At 44.9% G+C, this 18,530-nt stretch overlaps 1 protein-coding gene across 1 annotated transcript in view; it reads right to left on the reverse strand.

The window, feature by feature from the left end:
- Positions 1 to 18,530, reverse strand: part of PIP4K2A (phosphatidylinositol-5-phosphate 4-kinase type 2 alpha) — a 174,995-nt gene that overhangs the window by 52,029 nt on the left and 104,436 nt on the right. Inside the window, exons 2-3 of the mRNA XM_040352509.1 lie at positions 4,867 to 4,964; positions 4,078 to 4,174 (exon numbers count right to left, since the gene is read on the reverse strand). Coding sequence (XP_040208443.1) covers positions 4,078 to 4,174; positions 4,867 to 4,964 — 195 coding nt within the window. The remainder of the gene's footprint in view (positions 1 to 4,077; positions 4,175 to 4,866; positions 4,965 to 18,530) is intronic.

Below are 18,530 nucleotides of genomic sequence, written 5' to 3' on the forward strand. Positions count from 1 at the left end.
CTGAGATTTCTCCTGATCTTTTGGCAACTGAGTCACATAAAACCGGGATGGCGGATTCTCCGAAAATTCCAGCGCGTAGCCCTCTGCGATCACCTTGAGGACGAACGCGCTGGAAGTCGCTACTTCCCACTGTGGGAGAAAGGACTGAAGACGCCCTCCCACAGCTGGAAGACCGTCATTGGGGTTTTGAGGGCTGACTGGGGGAATGAAACAACACCCCCGGCTTGCCTCGGCCCCTCGGGGGCCGCCAGGACTTACCACCTCTCTGTGTCTCCTTTGAATTTTGGGACTGGAAAAAAGAACGAAAATTCTTCTTGGTTTGTGGCACTACTTTCTTTAAAGGGAAAGCTTTCTTCCTATCTGCTGTTCTGTCTAGAACTGCCTCTAGCCCAGAACCAAACACTAAGTCCCCCTCAAAAGGTAGACCGCATAGCTTCACCTTTGAAGCTGCGTCCCCTGACCAAGTCTTAACCCACAAGGCTCTCCTAGCCGAGTTAATTAAGGCCGAGGACCTAGCTGACATCCTTATTGACTCCGCTGAGGCATCTGCCATGTACCCTACAGCGTTGACCAATACTGGTAAGGACTCCAGAAGTTCCTTGCGAGAGGTACCTGCCTCAATATGGCTTTTTAATTTATCCAGCCAGTGTTCCAGGTTCCTAGCTACTACTGTAGACGCCATAGCAGGCTTGAGGTTGGCTAGTGTGGAATCCCACGCCTTTTTGAGAAGAGCATCAGCTCTCTTGTCCATGTTATCCTTTAAGGCACCCATGTCCTCAAAAGCTAAATCTGTGTTACGTGACACTTTTGAAAAAGCTGCGTCAAGTTTGGGTTTCTTATTCCAGACCTGCGCTTCGTCTTCATCAAATGGGAACCTCCTCTTCAAAGATTTAGAGAAGAAGGGGGCCCTCTCCGGATCCTTCCATTCTCTCCTGATAGCATCCGATAAAACTTTATGTACTGGAAAGGTCTTGTATTTAACCTCATCTAACCCCTGGTACATTTTGTCGTGAAGCGACAATTGGGCCTTCTCTTCCTTAATATTAAGGGTAGCATGAATTGTTTTTAGGAGATCGTCTACCTCCTCTAATGACAATTTGTAACGAGAAGAGGATTTATCTCTATCATCGTCCTCTTCTGCATCAGACCCTGAAACCACACTCTTAGGCTCCTCATCCTCAGACTCACTAGCTACCCCCCCCTGGGAACTAGTGGAAGCCCTAGGGGTAGAATGTGAAACCGGACGTTTTTCTAGGAAGGAACGGAACGATGAAAAAGTCTGTTCCAATTCCTTCCTAAAGGAGGAAAGCATCTCCTTTGGTTGTTCAGAGGGTGCACTGGCAGAGGCTTCCTCTCTAACCAAATCTGCAATGCAGGTTTTGCATAATGGCTTATGCCATGAGCCCTTAAGGGAATTTTTGCAAACAGCACACTTCTTTTTAGGTGGTGGCAATGCATCCTTAAGCTTTTCTTTACATTTCTGCAAAACATTAAAAGACAACAATACTCTGCAACAGAACATTTAGCAAATAAATATGCCACCCACAGTAGTGAACAAAACACCCAGTTCCCATCACCACTGTGCAAACAAAAAACAAGCATTTCTCCCAAAGACATTCACCAGGGATAGTGCTGCAGGCTCCCCTCCCCCTAAAGGGGCAACAGGAGGGACACAGAACCCAGGAGAGTGGACACCGCTGTTCCTACCTGGGCCAGGCTGGTGCTTGTGGCTCCCGCTCCCGCCACCTCCGCTGCTTCAGCTGTCTCCATCACTCCCAGCGTATAGCAGCCGTCCGGTTCTTCCATTTTAAATCTTCCCGGTTAACCTCGTCGCCACGAGGACCGGAAGTGCACCGCCGAGGCCGCCTCCCCTTCTGCGCTCCAGCAGCTGGAACCGGAAGCTGCCGCGCACCGCCGGAAGTTCCGCCCCCCCGGAAATGACGTCGCCCGCCATCCGGAACGGCTCCACGTGAACCCGGAACAGGCACCTGACCTGTTCCTTCAGCCCACGTTAGCCGCCTATGGGGACAGACACCTCCAGCAGCCTTCGCCCTCGCTGGGCCCGAGAAAGGGGAGAGCACCGAAGCATCCCCCACCCGTCAGAGGGGATGCTGGGTTGCCTGAAATCAAAATACAACCGACCGCAGGTATGCTTTTTTCCATCCCCACCTGGAGAGAGTACAGCACACCCCTGGTTCCCTGCAGCGCTTCCACCATGGCCGGAGGAAACACAACAACTGAGGTCATGGTGGAAGTGGGCGGAATTTAAAGCTATAGCTGCAGTGTTTCCTGGGAAGTGGGTGGAGCTGCGCTCTCTCCAAGTGCTGTCCTGAAAGACGAGACGAGAAAAAAGCAAAGCTGCCATCTTAGTCTTTGTTTGATCTGCAGTTGCCATGGTGCTGCATGTGATCAGCTATGACACCAGATATTTGAGGGGCCTGAAAAGTACAGTTGAGAGCGGACATTGGCAACCTTGACAGTCACCACCAGAGTCATGCCATAAACATAAAATTGGTGGGTTTATTTCCACTATTGTACAGGGTGGTACACAGGTGTGAGCACTGCAGTAGTTTGTTTTCTCTGTCACATATCAAATAGTTTCTGCTTCTCCACAACACTTTCCACTTCCTCCACAGGAAAATAAATATGCCTACACACAATCTCAGAGATAACTGAATGCTGAAATTGCCGATAACAGACATCTAAAAATGTACTAGATGCAACTTCAGAACTGCTGATCTCCCATCTCAAAAGTACACAGATAACTTGTCGTCTTCCAGATCCTGTGCCGAGCAGTGGCCTTGCTGCATCATAAACTACAGGGGGTCACCCGCTCAGCACTGGAGCCGTTCAGAGAACACCTTGGTGGGGATATTGACATAACCCAATATAATTCAATGAGACTGCTTTGCACTCATTGAAAAAAAAAATGAAAAGCGGCCTCTGAATGCCATCTATATGGAATCCAAAAGACAGCGAGGATCACTGTAGTAGTGGTGGCCACTCCAGTGATTCTCAGCTTCCACAGGAGTGGCCAGCTATAGATTATGTATACTTACATTGTGCCCTTAAAGTGGAACTTCACCAAAAAGGAAAAGTCTTGCTTTTCCTCCTCTTTCCCCCCCTACTCTCACATACTTGAAATGTCTACTTTTGAGGGGGAGCGGGTACCTGATTTCGATGAGTACCCGCGCACACTTCCGGTGGGCAACGGCAATCCGAGTCGAAGTTCGCCCCCCCCGCAGCCTCTTGTTACACTTAACAGGTCCCAGGAGACTGCAGGACCATTCACTGGGTGCAGAGCAGGAAGCCGACTGTGAAGCCGCAAGGAGTAACAGTCGGCTGCCCACAGTTAAGATGCCAGCGCCTTCACCCGAAGATCGCCAAAGAACCGGGTTGGGTGTGTGTTTTTTAAAAGTCAGCAGCTACAGTATTTGTAGCTGTCGACTTTTACCTTTTTGTTTACATGGTGAACATTTGCTTTAAGTCTGGAACATGTGTTCATGGTTACATAACTGAAAGTGTGAATTGTTACCCAATCACACAGGTAGAGAAATTAAAATAGCATTATATGTGGGTGACCTATAGTATTAAAGGGCCCAAATGCTGTTTAGCGAAGGTTCCTCCAGTTTGACATTGGTGTCCAAGGCTGCTTTCACACTGCGCAGTTGCAAAGATGTGGTAAAAACGCATGTGTGTTGTTGCCGCATTCTGTCATGTTTTTACTGCGTTTTGCGGTGCATTTTGCGCATGTGAAAAAAGGACACGTGACTTTTAAAATTCATCACAAATTGACCCATGGTTACGTTTTTGCTCTTTTGATCCGATTTCCATTCATTTCAATAGAGAGGTGCGTTTTCTTTTTACTGCACCAAAAAAATGCAGCATGCAGAACTTAAAAAGCACAACTGACCCATGTGAACAGCTCCATAGGATCTACTGGGCATGCATTTTGCATCCACTTTTCTAAAGCCAAAATCGGAAGAAATTAAAAAAAAAAAAATCTGTGTAAAAAAGGGACCTAAAGTGTATGAGCAGAAAGCAAGAAAAGCAAGCAAGAAACTCAAGTTTTCCTACCTGAAAATCTTGATCATCAATTCCAAACTTCTCTCTTAGGTTACGGAAGACCATGGGGCAATATTCTTTAAATTTAAAGTGACTGGGCATGTTTTCTCTGAAAAACAAAAAGTAACAGATATCAGACCGAACATGTACAGCCAACCCCACTCAATACCTTACTGAAGATAGCCAGAGGTAATTCTGAATAATAATTTCCTATCTGCATGCATTGTAATGTTTATTTAGGACAACTCTGGGACTAAAGCCTAGTACACACGGGCAGAAAGTTGAGCGGCATCGGCTGGTTCAACAGAAACCAGCCGACATTCGACCCGCGTGTACTGGAGTCTGGCTGGCTTCTGTCAAAGTGGCATGACTGAATAATGTCTGCCGATTGGCTCCTGTCAGCGCTCTTAGCCAATGGCTGAGAGCATTTATCAGAGTGTTCTGGTTCAGGTAGTGTGTACAATGCTCAAGGCAGCCCATAGATGGTGCAAATTTCTTTCCTGCAACCAGATAGTGCAGACAGGGGAATCCCTCCTGCCGAGACATTGTATTCTCCAGGCAGGGAAGGGATGGCCGTTGGGAGAAGACCATGATTATTGCCATCAGCTATAGCAGTAGCTAGCGATAATTGCAAGTAAATCAGGCAGGCTGGCTGTACGCAAGCTGATCGATCAATTTGGTACATTCAGCCTGCCCACACATTCGAATCTCGGCTGGTTCCCCGGATTCGAACTGTCTATGGCCGACCCAAGAATGCCTGTAAGGTACATGCAAGATGCATTGTGACAATGTGTTACTTACTTGTTAAACAGGTGATTGTCCACCTTGATTTTCGAATAAGCTTTGAAGTCATCGGGCATTAACATAATAGGTATTTGGACATGACTGAGTTCATTGATCTGCAATAAAAGAAAAATACATGTTAGATCTGTTGGAGGAAACTGTACAATTTTGCATCAGTGGAACGTGGACTACTAGGGCTTCTTAACGAGAAAAAAAAAAAAAAAGACACACACACACACACACACACACACACACACACACACACACTTTGACCCACATCAAAGCACATTTGCAAATGCACCCTTCCTGTGATTATATGCAAGAATCCAAGTGGGGGTTCCTGCTATTAGATGCAAGGAGGCAGCCCCTCTGAAAGCAATAGGAGGCTGACAGCTCCTTCCGTGTCCAGGACTGATCGCTTGCATATGATCGCTGCGTAAGAAATTACATGTTAATGGATGCGTTTAGCTGCGGGAGCCTTCAGTCTTCTATTGTTTTCAATGGAGCTACCTCTTGCAGCTATTAAAGTGATTGTAAACCCTCACCTTGTAAAACAACCCACTCGGTTTAGAATAGGAATGAAAGGCAAAACATGGGTATAGATAAAAAAAAAAAAATAATAATATATATTAATATATTACACACACACATATATATTTTTTTATTATAAATACCCCCCCTTTTTTTTTTATAAATCGTCACATTCCCTCTGTTCTCAGTTGCATAAGAGCTGGGGGAGGAGAAGCAGCAGCACACTTAGCTTCCCAGCGAATGGTTGTGCAGTGGGGGCCTGTCAGGAAAAAGTCTGATCATTGGAGGAGAGTGCACAGAGTTCCCAGCATAGCTAGAGAACCGATCACGGTGTGTTCTCCTGCTTAGTGTGGTCAGTATTTAATAGGTAAGCAAGGGGACTAGCAGGAACACCAGGGATTTCACATAAAGCAAGCAATACAAAGAACAGGAGACTTTCTCATACAAGTACATTGTACCTGCTGTATCATATCAGGAATAGGACGTGTTGGGGTAACAAATGCTTCAACTCAAAAAAGTACCCTCTATGCGCCTCTGTTGGAGGGTGGCTACGCTCATTCTCCACGGTGCCACTGTATGTAAGAACATTGCCACCCACTTACTCCTGAGATGGACCACGAGACGAGACCTGTAGTGCGCGTAGAGCACACCACCACAACCAACGTGTGCACTACTCAATCCAAACAGCGAGGGGGAAAAGTTTGGGAAGTCACTGATGTTACAAGGCTGCAGAAAAACACAATAGGATACAATTTTATGAAAAAAAAATTCTGGAGAGTAAAAATATTGTTTATTGTTACTTTAAATTAGAACTATAGGTCCAACTTTTTTTGTTGGGGGGGGGGGGGGGAGAACAAGGAAGGGTTATAACCCCTTTCAAGTTTTTTCTTTTTGTTGTTGTCATCCGTGGCCCAATGGGAAGATTTCCCTTCACTTCATGTCTCAGAGAGAAAACGGCCAAGTGAGTAAATCCCTGGTGGTCATCAAGGTCCCCATTGGAAGATATTTTCTATTACTGTTCTGGGGACAACCCAAAATTAGGGGATTTTCTTTTACTTTTGGCGATAATGGTAGATAAGACAAATAGTGTGAATCTCCTCAATGGAGGTACAGACAGTGATACAAACCTGACGGTTGTTCCAATCCCCTTTCACTCTATCCAACAAAAATAAATGTTGCCTTTGGTTACACGCTAAACCTCTAATTTCAGATGCAAAACATTCCCAGTAAGGGTTTCTCCCCTATGAAGTCTCCCTCTTATTGCTGCATCTTCGCTAATGAAAACCTTATCAGGGTAGAGGAAGACTCCTGAGCACCCTAAATGGACATGGTAGGTGGCGAGACAAGCGAGTAGATGATTCCGTATTCTACGGTTCTGAATACAATAATGCACAAGGTCCCATTGACGCATCTTCCTGAACTTCCATGGTCAGACCACCTGCCTAACAGACAGCGGAATGTGCACATTCCTGAAGCCACAGCTCCTGCTCCAGCTGGACTTCCTGGTCATCCTTCTGCTCAAAGATAAACAGGATACAATAGAAGTGTGAGGCAGAGAAAATAGAGTCCCTGGACTTTCTCAATATCCTGGAAGGGAGCCCAAAGCAGCAGCTTCCAGTGAATTCTGTAACAGGATACAATGAAACTGAGTTCTAACAATGGGGGAGAAGAGTCTGTGCCGCTCGGAGCGACCAACCAGATCTAAGCTCACATTTTATGAGTGACAGTAGATAACGGAGCTAGGAGACAACACTGCAGGCTTCAGTTACACAACCTGGAGCCATGCTCCTGTAGTGGCCCTAAGGCCGCATTCACACCTGAGCCTGTTTTTTTTTAAGGGTTTGTTTATGCAGCCATGTCCCCCCACATATGCAGTCATGTCCCCCCACATATGCAGCCATGTCCCCCCGTATATGCAGCAATGTCCCCCCGTATATCCAGCCATGTCCCCCCGTATATCCAGCCATGTCCCCCCGTATATCCAGCCATGTCCCCCCGTATATCCAGCCATGTCCCCCCGTATATCCAGCCATGTCCCCCCGTATATCCAGCAATGTCCCCCCGTATATCCAGCAATGTCCCCCCACATGCAGCAATGTCCCCCCGTATATCCAGCCATGTCCCCCCGTATATCCAGCCATGTCCCCCCGTATATCCAGCCATGTCCCCCCGTATATCCAGCCATGTCCCCCCGTATATCCAGCCATGTCCCCCGTATATCCAGCCATGTCCCCCGTATATCCAGCCATGTCCCCCGTATAACCAGCCATGTCCCCCGTATAACCAGCCATGTCCCCCGTATAACCAGCCATGTCCCCCGTATAACCAGCCATGTCCCCCGTATAACCAGCCATGTCCCCCGTTTAACCAGCCATGTCCCCCGTATAACCAGCCATGTCCCCCGTATAACCAGCCATGTCCCCCGTATAACCAGCCATGTCCCCCGTATAACCAGCCATGTCCCCCGTATAACCAGCCATGTCCCCCGTATAACCAGCCATGTCCCCCGTATAACCAGCCATGTCCCCCGTATAACCAGCCATGTCCCCCGTATAACCAGCCATGTCCCCCGTATAACCAGCCATGTCCCCCGTATAACCAGCCATGTCCCCCGTATAACCAGCCATGTCCCCCGTATAACCAGCCATGTCCCCCGTATAACAAGCCATGTCCCCCGTATAACAAGCCATGTCCCCCGTATAACAAGCCATGTCCCCCGTACCTACTGTGATGCCGCCGCCGCTGCCACGTTAATCACCGCGGCGCGGGGAACATTACAGTCAGCGTTCGTTTGAACAGCTGTTTTCCCCGCCGCACATAGACACTCCCCCTTGCTCGCGATTGGACAGATCCGTCCAAGGGGGAGTGTCTATGCGCGGCGGGGAAAACAGCTATTCAAACGAAGGCTGTCTGTAATGTTCGCCGCTGTGATTAACGTGGCAGCGGGGGGGGTGGGGAGTATTCTATTTTAGTATCGGCGGTATTAGCGGGAGTAAGAGTACTCCCGCCAATACTGGTATCGGTATCGGGACAACCCTAGTTTTGACCCTAGACAATTTTTTTCACCTTCTTGATTATACTTACACAGTTTTTACCTTATAGATATAAAGTTTGCATCAACCCCTGAGGAAGTGAACAAGTGTTCACAAAAACTTGTCGGGTCACTAGGATGCATTCTTGTACTTATCTTGGACCTTTATCATTGAAAATCGCATTGTATTGCAATATTATCTGTACAAGATTACAAATCTGTTCATATACTTGACATCTGTTTATGGCTACTGTAGATCTTGTGTGAACCAATAAATCTTTGTTTTTTATTTCTTTAATACCAGTGTCACACCTCATTTAAAGTGCCAAGGGCAAAGCATTTCTGTATTTAAAGGATTAAAAAGAGTTAATGTGGATTGAGAGAGTGAAATTTCGCTCTAAACTAGGGGAAGGTCACACGAGCCATTCCACACGTTGCTACTCATCATATTATCATGATGATTTATACACTGCTATCATTTCCTGTGGTTCTGTACAACACGATACAAGCAAGGGTACGCAATGCAGATAACACAAATAGATAAAACTTTTATGACGTACACAAATGGCTGCAAGGCAAATACATAGACCGTAATAATAACATACAGTACTTTGGACAGCTTTGACTGTATGGGTTTACAAGCTTTACCATTTGTAGTTCTGATATTACATGCACAGCGTTTAGTAGGGTGGGATCAGTTGACACCACTTAAGTTGGCGATAGATGGTTTGAATCCGAGTTGGATCAGCAGGGACCTGCCGACATTCAAATCATGTATGGGCAGGCTGAATGTACCAAAGTTGACCAAATAAGAAGAAATTGGCTGAAATTCCAGCCCTGTATGGCCAGCTTAAAGTGGTTGTTATTCCCCCCCCCCCCCCCCCAAAAAAAAAAGGGGAGAAGGAGATCCGGTTTACTTATAGCAGGTTAAACAGCACAGTGCTTGTGCCGTCTAACCTGCCCCTCTGGAACCTGTAAAATACCTGGCTGATCCTGCCAGTTTCTGCCCCCCCCCCTCTAAACTGACCGTGGTTTATTACGGCTGTTAAGCCCTGACACCGTGGTCAGTTTACCTGCCACCGTGTCTCCCCCCCCCCCTCCCTGCCTGTCAGCTCAGGAGTCTGTCTCAGTTTCGGCAGGCAGCTCAGCAGTCACATAACTTCAGACTGACGTTGGAGGGAGAGCTTGGCTCCTCCTGCTGTAGCCCTGGATCAAAGTATTAGAGCTGCTGGGAGTCACGTTACTGGTCTGAAGTTACATCAGAAAAAAAAAAAAAAAAAAGGTATTTAGAGGCTTTGTTTCCAATAAATATTTATATAGTGCAGGGTGAAAGCTAAAAAATAGAGGGCTGGAAGAAAATCAAAATGTGGGGTTACAAATCCTTTAAAGCAGGGCTCGACAAATACCGGTCGCCAGTTCGCCATGGCGACTAGAAATAGCATCCTGGTGACTAGGCTTGGAAGGTGGGCGCCATCTGGTGGTGAGCCGTTGGTATTACAAGTTATTACCACCAGATGTGTGAGCTGGCACCATCTGGTGGTGGCCGTTGGTATTACAGGTTAAGCATTACAAGTTAAACAGCAATTCTAATGTCATTTTTCACCATTTTCACTGCCATCTTCTTCCCTCTAATTAGAACCCCCAAACATTATATATATTTTTTATCCTAACACCCTAGAGAATAAAATGGCAATCGTTGCAATACTTTGTCACGCCGTATTTGCGCAGCGGTCTTACAAGCGCACTTTTTTGGGAAAAAATTACACTTTTTTTAATTAAAAAATAAGACAACAGTAAATTTGCAATCCTTGTCCCATTAGGGAGATTAACCTTCACTTCCTGTCCCTTAGCTAAAACAGGAAGGGAGAGGAAATCCCTGCAAACTCAGGGAATATCGTGGGAACCTCAGATCACTAGAACTACTGTCCCAATTCAAAGATTACCCCAGTATTACTTTTCTTGGGGTATCTCGAAATTTGTGATTTTCAATAATGTGGTATAACGGTTAGCACTTCTGCCTAGAAGCACTAAGGTCGCTGGTTCGAATCCCAACTATAACACTACCTGTCTGGAGTTTGCATGTTCTCCCTGTGTCTGCATGGGTTTCCTCCAGGTACTCCAGTTTCCTTCCACGCTCCAAAGACATGCTGGTAGGTTATTTGAATGGATCCTGTCTAAAATGGGCCCTTTTTATGTATGAGTGCGATTTAGGTTGTGAGCTCCCGGAGGGCAGGGACTGATGTTATTGTACAATATATATATATATATATATATATATATATATATATATATATATATATATATATTGCTGCATAAATTGACAACGCTATACAAGTACCTGTAATAAATAATGATAAACAGGACAAAGAGGGTGATACTGCCCAACGGGGACACAGACAGAAACAACAACTGACAGGTTTTCTAATCCCTCTCCCTTCTATCAAAAGATAAAAACTTTAAAGTGGTTGAAAAGTCCGTTTTTTTAATGCATGCATCTTGGCTGCCCAGGACTCTCCTTCATTGGCTGAGATGGCAATGTGGTGACATTGGCTCCCACTGCTGTCAAAGTCAGTAAGCCAATGAGGAGGGAGAGGGGGCGGGCCGAACCATGGCTCCGTGTCTAAAATGGACACACAGAGCAGCAGCTCGGGTGCCGCCCGAAGGAAGCTTACAGCGCATCCGAGAAGAGGGGGATCTGGGCTGCTCTGTACAAAAATCACTGCACGTATAACAGGTTTATTATTTTTAAAAGGAAAAAAAAAACGGAGACTTTAATATCACTTTAAAGCAGAGCTCCGCCGTACAAAAAACATTAAAAGCCAGCAGCTACAAATACTGCAGCAGCTGACTTTTTATATTAGGACACTTACCTGTCCTTGAGTCCAGTGACGTCAGCAGCAGAAGACGAGCAATTGCTCGTTACTCTGCTGCCCCCACCGCCATCCACGGTGTGGGAACCAGGAAGAGAAGCATTGCAGCTTCACTGCCCGGTTCCCTAAGGCGCATGCGCAAGTCACGCTGTGCCGTGCTCACTGGTCCCCGCTGTGTTCTGGGAGAACGGGGGGGGATGAGATCTGACGTTCTGCCCGCAGACTGTGTGCCCAGAAGTGCACCCCCTCCCCCCTGAAAGGTGCCAAACGTGACACCGGAGGGGGGGAGGGTTCCGATGAGCAGAAGTTCCACTTTAGGGTGGAGCTCTGCTTTAAGTAACTGCTTAGTGTATACCTATAGCTATTGCATACATTGCCCATGCTCATTTGCTAGGCAAGATAGATAGCTTGTGCATGTGTATATTGCAGGGTTTGACAAATTTGCTTGGAATCTAGGAGCCAGCTAAAAAAGTTAGGAGCCAGAAAACGCACCCCGTCCCGATGAGCTTGCGCACAGAAGCGAACACATACGTGAGCAGCACCCGCATATGAAAACGGTGTTCAAACCACACGTGAGATATCGCCGCGATTGGTAGAGCGAGAGCAATAATTCTAGCCTTAGACCTCCTCTAAACATGCAACCTGTAGATTTTTTTTTAAACGTCGCCTATGAAGATTTTAAAGGGTAAAAAAGTTTGGTGGCATTCCACGAGCGGACGCAATTTTGAAGCGTGACATGTTGGGTATGAATTTACTCGGCGTAACATTATCTTTCATAATATTAAAAAAAATGGGGATAACTTTACGGTTTACTATTTTTTTTATTAAAAAAAAAGTGTAATTTTTTCCCAAAAAAGTGCGCTTGCAAGACCGCTGTGCAAATACGGCGTGACAAAGTATTGCAACGATTGCCTAGGGTGTTAGGAGAAAAAATATATATAACGTTTGGGGGTTCTAATTAGAGGGATGAAGATGGCAGTGAAAATAGCGAAAAATAGTGAAAAATTACATTAGAATTGCTGTTTAACTTGTAATGCTTAACTTGTAATACCAAAGGCCACCACCAGATAGCACCAGCTCACACATCTGGTGGTAATAACTTGTAATACCAACAGCTCACCACCAGATTTTTGCCCACCTTCCAAGCCAAGTCGCCAGTACGCTATTTCTAGTCGCCATGGCGACCGGGATTTGTCGAGCCCTGGTATATTGTATGCATATTTTGTGATAATCTGTACTCAAAATTGTAGGTAGTTTGCAGGTACAACATTTTTGTTTAGTAAAACAAAGCACTAGAGATTTTTTTTCTTTGATTGCTTCCTTGCTTTTACCGCAAAGAACCTTAAAGAGACACAAGACAAAATAACTACATATCCTTTCATATGGAAATGCTTACTCATTCAACCATTGTGAAATTATTAGTGACAGGTCCTCTTTAACTATAGGAGTATTGCAACAAGGACAATTGTCTAACTGGGGACTCACAAAAAAAATCTGTGGCATGAAGTGCCCATGATGACGGATTCCTAACAGGTTTTACTTTTCTGACCAGAGTGTTTACAAAAAAAAAGGAGCCCCATCGCCAAGGCACATGCAGGCAAGGAGCAGTCCAGGGCACAGTAATGTACGAGTTATGTTGCCACGTGGCATTAATTGCCTGAAACACAAAGCGAACATGCTTTTTTTCCCTCCCCGCGAGGACGATGATGTGAAATGCTACAAGTTATAAATCCAGTAACAAAAGAAGATATCAGATTAGCAATGGAAACTTCATTGGATAGCCTTGCCCAGGCTAAGTGATAACTAACCCCGCCGTGGTGCCATATCAGAACGGAGACATGTGCCCGCTGCCAAGTACACTTCAAACCGCGCAAAAGCTTTTCTTGTGTGTGAAAGACTAACGCAGCAAACTGATTTCCAGATAATCAAAAAACTCTCAGCCCGGCTGGGGAGGGAGAGCTTGTTCTGTACATCAGGAAAAACTCCAATCTTATATAAACCCAGGATAAGGGGCGATATCAGGAGCTGCTGCGGTCACCAAATAGAACCAGTTAAAGAGACACTCCCAGCAATATATCAAAGAAGGAGCAGACAGGATCTGGAGTAGCTGTGAATGGCAACCAATCTGCTTCCATCTTCAGCTTGTTTAGCCGCTTCCGGACCAACCCCCCCCCCACACATGACAGGGCGGCCCTTCAGCGCAAAATCACGTACCTGTACACACTTTTTTTCTTCAGGTCAGGGGCGCGCGCATGTGCGTCGCCAGCGACCCGCTTACGCTGCGATTGGACACAGCAGGAGCCAGTCGGTCTGGCGGATCCGATGTCTGCCGATCATTCCCTAGGCCAGTGAACCTTGGCAACCCAGGTGTTTTGGAACTACATTTCCCATGATGCTCCACCACACTGCAGAGTGGGAAATGTAGTTCTAAAACATCTGGGGTGCCAAGGTTCACCATCGATGCCCTAGGCAGTCCACCTATGAAGATGGAGATCGGGTGTTTCTGCTAAGCAGGAACACAGTTCTCTGTCTTCCCCCAGTCAGCAAACACTCCCAGGGAACACATTTAGGCTTCATTTCCATGGACGTTTTTACAGCCACTTTGAGCGTTTTTTGCAGCTTAAAAACGGCTCTCCATGTTAGTCTATGTTTATCGACCTCTACACATGGTCTACCCACACCCTAAGATTGGTCTCATCGGGATCTAACTGTGGCTTAAACTGTTCTTATCGGTATCCAGATTTTTTACATATATGCAGTTTCTGCATATTATTGGAATTTAAGGGTTCCACTCCAATATACCTTTTTACTTGTTTTTACCTATAAATGTAAAATGAATTTTTTTTTTATATATTTTCAATCCTTTTTTAATGTTTTAGAAACTCTACTAGCTTCAGGGTTCATGGGTATTTTGTTCCTTTTACCTTTATGTATATGGTCTACACATTCTCTGTGTTATGTTGTTGTCGCTTGGTCGACTTCTGTTCACAAATACACAGACTTGAGTGTCTGATTTTGTTCATGCCCATATCTATACATATATATCTGCAGGATACTATATCACTTTAGTGATGTACCCCACTGAATCTTGTCACTGGGTTTGTTTCGTTTTTACATAACATTTATCACTTATATACATACACATAATCATTTATTTTTCAATATTCGATTATTTATCACTTATCTCTCTTCATATATCACTCATATTTGAATATTCACTAATTTTTTTACCATATTTAATGTTTAACAGAATATTTCATATTTTATTCACTCTTTAATATTTTTTTATCATTATCCTTCCCTATATTTTGCTTTTGCGTTAACACAAAACAACACTTCACATGTCCAAACCAGTGTCCACTTGTACGCCCTATGTGGAGTTCCTTCACAATTTACATTATGTGACCCTCTTTAACTATTGGCACGTCACTATATAGAAATATATTTTTCTTCACATTATATGTCATCATTATCATTTACTGTCTAACTACCACACATTCACACTTGTGTCTACTTTATGTCAGATTGACATGTATCTATTGTGTCACAAGTGGTTATAGTATATATGTATTTTTATACTTTTCATGCAACGTCCATTCACGGTCTGTCTGCTCATTAGCAGAAAGCATACTTTCTTTACTTGTGACATCCATGATTGGTTTTTCATGTGTTGTTGGTTTAGTTCACTGATCCCCTCCACATGTGCTGGGTATCCCTTGATTATCTGGAGCCAATCACATGTGGGGCGGGACTAATAGGGGGAGTACCATCATGCGTGTGTATGTATATATATTTGAAATATTTTTGTTCATTGTTAGCTATGATTAAGCATTGAAAGGCAATGCGAAACGCGTCAGCTATTTTCCCGTTTGTTTGCTGAATGTATGCTGTGCATTTTTCCATTAATAAAGAGCACATTTTTTGGAGTGCGGCTGTCCATCGTTTTCCCTATTCGCATGTTAGTCTATGGCCTCATGCCCACCATGACGTTTTTGAGCTGTAGATGGCTGAGCCGTTTTTAAGCTGCAAAAAAAAAAACCCAGGACCAGTGCGTTCTGAAGCTCCAGCGTTAGAGCTGTAAAAACGCCAGACGTTAAAAAACGCTACCGCGGCGTTTTTGAGCTCCAGCTCAAAAAAATAAATAACAAATAAATAAAAAAACACATGGACAGGCATTTTTAAGCTGTAAAAAAGGCAAAAAAAAAAAAGTGTCTGTAAAAACATCCATGGAAATGAAGCCTTAACCCTTTGAACGCCCCTGATGTTAACCCCTTCCCTGCCAGTCTCATTAGTACAGCAACAGTGTATTTTTTTTTTTAGCACCGATTACTGTATTCGCGTCACTGGTCCCCAAAAAGTGTCACTTTGTATATTTTTATTTTATTTTTTTAAAAGGGGCACTGCAACATTGCGGCTGACAAATATGACACAAAGAAACCAGCACAGGTACCATATTTTGACACTGAGCAAACTGCGTTTGTGATATGCATTTTTATTCGATTTTTGCACATTTTGTTGTACATTTTTTCACCACTGTTACCCCCCGTTTGGAGTGTCATTAAGAAAAATTTGTCACCGCTAACTCATTACACTTTTTAACCATTTTTTGCCCGTATGTTGAAACGAGGGTTTCTGCCTGTGTTTCTGCTACACCCAGATTAAAGATAAAAGCCGATTGGTTGCCATGCACATCTGCTCCAGTTTCGATAAATTCCCCTCAGGGCCAATTCACACTATATACGGTGACAAAACATTTTCCTGCATTGTAAAACAATTGTTTCCCATGTGTCCTATTTGCGCTGTACTGCGGTAAAAGACATGCTGCATTTGATTACACCAGGCCAAATCGCACTGCAGTGTCAGGCAGCACAGCATATCGCACCATCCAACATTGCAGTGAACAAAGTATGTTTTGTATACTTCACATAAAACAAAACAAACTTTAAAACAAAAAGGGAGCCATGTGATGCACTGAACCGCAAATCACATTGCTCCCTCTAGCGCAGCTGGCAACGCAGAGCGATGAATCGCTCCTGACGCTCTGTGTTGCAGTGTGAATTTGCCCTCAATGTTACTTTGCCCATTGGGCAGATATGGCTGCTCCCGTTTACATACAAGGCATTCCCATAGCCCTGGTTTACATGTTTGCACACACACACACTGTGGGTACAGCAGAGCATGCATTTGAATGTGCTGCTGTACCTGTGAGAAATGCGAGACAAAGAAGCCCCCACATTTTTTTTACCATGCAGTTTGGCGGGCACAAAATTGTGCAGCAGTTGCCAATGTGTTACAAATGAATGGCACCCCCTGCGTGTCTGCCAACGTGCAGATCGTTTCTGTGTGAGTGGGGCGCACACGCGATTATGCACACGTACCCAACTTGTATTATTGTGAACCCGGTGTAAAAAGACGCATACCAAACAACTTACAAAAATTTGGTCTGATCAAAGGTTTTAATTCCTTGAAATAGTTAAAGTGGATGTAAACCAAAAAAATGTATAAAAAATTTCAGATGTCACAATGTAGAGTAAAATATTTCCTATCATCTGTGCCCAGTCTTGCCACACAGAGTTAATCCAGCTCTGAGCAATCCTCTTAGGGCCCTTTCACACGTGCGCACGAACGGACCGTTTATTACAAGTCCGTTTACGGACTTGTAATGTATCCCTATGGGATTGCAGACGTTAGCGGATGCGTCCGTAACGATCCGCGTCCGCAAAGTTCCGCTTTTTCAGACGGAAGAAAACCCTATTTTTCTTCCGTCTGGCGGAACGGATCGGATGAATACAGACACACGGTCCGTATTCATCCGATTCCCCATAGGGGAGAGCAGAGCAAAGACAGGGCGGTCTCTGCACAGTGTACGGGGACCGCCCTGTCCGCCGACAGCTCAGCGGGGATTTACGGAGGATCCCCGCTGAGCCGACGGACACACACGGAGCGGATCAATTACGTATCTGCTCCGTGTGAAAGAGCCCTTATTGTTCAGTGAAATAAAACAGACTTATAGAGAAAAACCTTAGTCCGTGCCGCCCCCTTGCTGTGAGTGACAGGTTATTTACATATCTCATGCAATAGCCTGGAGATTTTTTAATTACCACCCCCACTCCTTTTCTGAAGTCATGTGGTTACTTTTCTGGATTATGACTGGATGTTAGTGATCATATCAGAATTGTATGGAATACACAGGAAAAAATGCATGTTGACAAGGGGAGTGTAGAGGTGGGCGGGGAGTCTACTGACATCACGACTCCACCCACCGAGCTCCAGACAACAGATCCACCCACAGAATCTGCAGTTTTTCAGTTCTTATAACAGAGAGAGGAGGGACATTTGACAGGTGAGGATATATGCAGGAGGCATCTATATCCTTATAGATCAGCACTATGGCAGTCGTTTAGAAAGGATGAGAGTGGGTTTACATCCACTTTAAATTAATTGTCAAACCTGGCAGATTTGGTACGTCCATCATGATCTCTAGTAATAAAAACATGAGACTTGTTTCCTAAATGAACCTCGACAGGAAACACCGTCCCTTTTAAATGAGCTGAACAATGGAAAGCATGACACTGCTAGAAGTGAGAGATAACACAATTGTACGAGATCTGCTCTTTCGGTGCTCAGCTGTGCCAGTCGGCAGCTGTACCCCTGCTGGTATTATTCCCTCCCAATGATTAATTACATCCTTTAAACTGTCATTAAACTAATTAACAAAACACAAATATCTCCGGCATGAATGTGTACCACAAAGACAGATCTTTTTTTATTTGCAATAAATCCATGCTGAAATATTGCTCCTGAATTTATTTTGGGAGGACCACTGATGTTTTGTATGATAAGTGAAAGCGCACTGCAAACAAACCGAGGAACGCGCAGAAGACAAGAGGGGACCCCAGATAAGAACTGATCACACAAGACAAGGGAAGGGTTACAAGTCAGAGCGGGTGGAGTACCCGCAGTAGTTCAGAAAAGATCACACTATAAGGTAGGACCATAGATCTTAAAGCTGAACGCCAGATGTAATCTGCATTTCTTAGTTACATTGATCCAGCTTGGCACAATGGAAGTATGCATATACCATACCTGATGGCTGATGGAATTTTCTGCAGTAGTTAGCGCTACTACAGTGTTAGCTGCTATCGTCCATATCCTGCTGATGTTTGGTGGCTTCTCCTCTGCACACTGGCCACATGGGGTCACTTGCATGGCACTGCCACCATTCTTAGAACACCTGTGTTTGGACAAGG

The sequence above is a fragment of the Rana temporaria genome, chromosome 5 (genome assembly GCF_905171775.1).
Source record: "Rana temporaria chromosome 5, aRanTem1.1, whole genome shotgun sequence".
In the NCBI taxonomy this organism is placed as follows: Eukaryota; Metazoa; Chordata; class Amphibia; order Anura; family Ranidae; genus Rana; species Rana temporaria.